Below are 1,865 nucleotides of genomic sequence, written 5' to 3'. Positions count from 1 at the left end.
TCCCAAGCTAGGGCTGGGTCGAGGACAGACACGTCCCCACCTTTGCAGGATTTTGCAAAAGCGAGGGGGGAGGGCGCATCGCCGCGCGGAGAGGGCTGGGCACAGGGCACAGGGGATCTCTCTCGCATAGGATATGCACTCGGCGGCACGAGGGCAAGGCTGGGCGTCCTATGTTTGTGCTCCCCCCGGACCCCTCGCTCTCGGGCACTAACCATCTGACCACTCATCGACGGGGCTTGGCGAGCGGCCGCGCTGCGGGGCAGGGCTGGTGAGGATGGGCTCTGGCCACTCGCCCGTGCGGTTGTAACCGCGCATCAGCCGAACGGAGGCCTCGACCGCCCCTCGCGGCAAGCTCTCGAGCATCTCGAGCAGCTCGCCCGCCGCCATCGCCGCCTCGAACTGCTCCCTCATGCCGAGCGCGCCGCATACCCTGCGGACCGCCTCCTGCTGCACCTCGTCCGGCGTATCGGTTTCATAGCCGGACGAGTCAGCGGAGGCGGCCCGCTTGGCGGGCGGAGAGTCGGGCGACGGCGAGCGCGACTGGCGCGAGGGCCCGCTGCCGCGCGCGGACAGCGCGTTCTTGTCAACGAGACGGGGTCCAGCATCGGCACGGCCCCTGGCACCGCGGCCCTTGCCGCGCTGCTGCTGCCCACGCTTCCTGCCCGGGTTAGGGACAGTGAAGGAGCAGCCGCGCACTCCGCCGCCGCTGGGCGGCGGCGGCACGCGCGCGGCGGCGGCTGGGCCCGCAGGCGCGGCGGGCTGGCCACCCGCGGTGGCACCCTGCGGCTGCGATGCGGCTGCGGCGGCGTACGTCTTGGGCGCCGGCTCCGCGGCTGGCGGCGCGGCGGCAGGGGCGGGCGGCGCCGCAGGGCTCGCGCTCGCAGGCGGCTCCGTGGCCTGCGCCTGCCGCTCGTGGCGCACCGCGCGCTCGAGCTGCGAGTGCGGGTGCAGCTGTACGATGACGTCGCCGCTCTGCGTCGCGGTGAAGGAGACCGAGTACGGCGCTTCGCCGTCGTTCTTCTTCTCCGCGTAGACGAGCGCGTAGTCGCACACCTGTCGTTGGTGGTCAGTGAAGATGGTGGTGTGCAGCGCTCGGCGGATATCCATTTGTATCGCCCGATTTCCGCCGCGAATTCTTTTTCAACTCTGGGTTGTGTTGCCTGCTCGCGCGCCGGGGCCCTGCTCTCGCCCGCCTGCAGGGCAATGGCCGTCACGGCCATGAGCCCGGGCAAAGAGCTCGGTGCGCGCGCGCCCGAGCCTCCCGCGCGCGTGTGCGGCTGCGCCGCCGCCGGCAGGCCTCCGCGCGCGCCAATAGCAGCTTTTGCCACGCCTCAGCGCGGCAGGGCCTCTGCGGCATGAGCATGTGGCCCCTCACGCTCGTTCGGCCCGCCTGCCCCTCCTCTCCCTCCCGCGCGCTCCGACTAACCTCCGCGTGGCGGTCCGCGCCCTCCCGCTCCGCCAACACCGTACCGCCCCTCTCGCGCACAGAGATGGGCAAGGTCTTTGTCGGAGGCCTCTCCAGGGACACGACGACGACGGGGCTGCGCTGCTACTTTGAGCAGTTTGGGCACATTTCGGACTGCGTCGTCATGAAGGACCGCTCGACGGGCGCTCCGCGCGGCTTTGGCTTCGTCACCTACCGCCACCAGAACGTCGCTGATCACGTCGTCGCGCAGCGTCACTTGATAGACGGCAAGGAGGTCGAGGCCAAGCCGGCCGTGCCGCGCGACTCGGACAGCCTGGCGCGTCCAGCGCTCGTCGCTCCCGTCGTGCCCAGCGTGCCGCCGGTGCCGGCTCCCCCGGTCGGGCGCGAGGTGAGGGCGGGCGAGCTCAAGATCTTTGTCGGCGGCCTGTCGCACGAGACG

General features: G+C 71.4%; 2 protein-coding genes across 2 annotated transcripts; one reads left to right on the top strand and one right to left on the bottom strand.

Moving 5' to 3' along the window:
• Positions 1-207: 207 nt before the first annotated feature.
• Positions 208-1,107, bottom strand: EMIHUDRAFT_255720 (hypothetical protein; the record flags this gene model as incomplete). The annotated part of the gene is made up of 2 exons (XM_005771540.1): positions 208-630; positions 922-1,107. 2 exons carry the CDS (start codon positions 1,105-1,107, stop codon positions 208-210), a joined length of 609 nt encoding a protein of 202 aa, XP_005771597.1.
• A 111-nt stretch (positions 1,108-1,218) lies between these two features.
• EMIHUDRAFT_255719 (hypothetical protein) lies at positions 1,219-1,852 on the top strand (the record flags this gene model as incomplete). The annotated part of the gene is made up of 2 exons (XM_005771539.1): positions 1,219-1,240; positions 1,489-1,852. Coding segments are annotated over 2 exons (386 nt in total), but the record flags the coding sequence as incomplete, so codon positions are not given.
• Positions 1,853-1,865: the final 13 nt, after the last annotated feature.

Source organism: Emiliania huxleyi (assembly GCF_000372725.1).
Source record: "Emiliania huxleyi CCMP1516 unplaced genomic scaffold EMIHUscaffold_3805, whole genome shotgun sequence".
Taxonomy (NCBI): domain Eukaryota; phylum Haptophyta; order Isochrysidales; family Noelaerhabdaceae; genus Emiliania; species Emiliania huxleyi.
The sequence above is the reverse complement of the archived record's forward strand: the minus strand, read 5'-3'. Positions and strand labels throughout refer to the sequence as shown.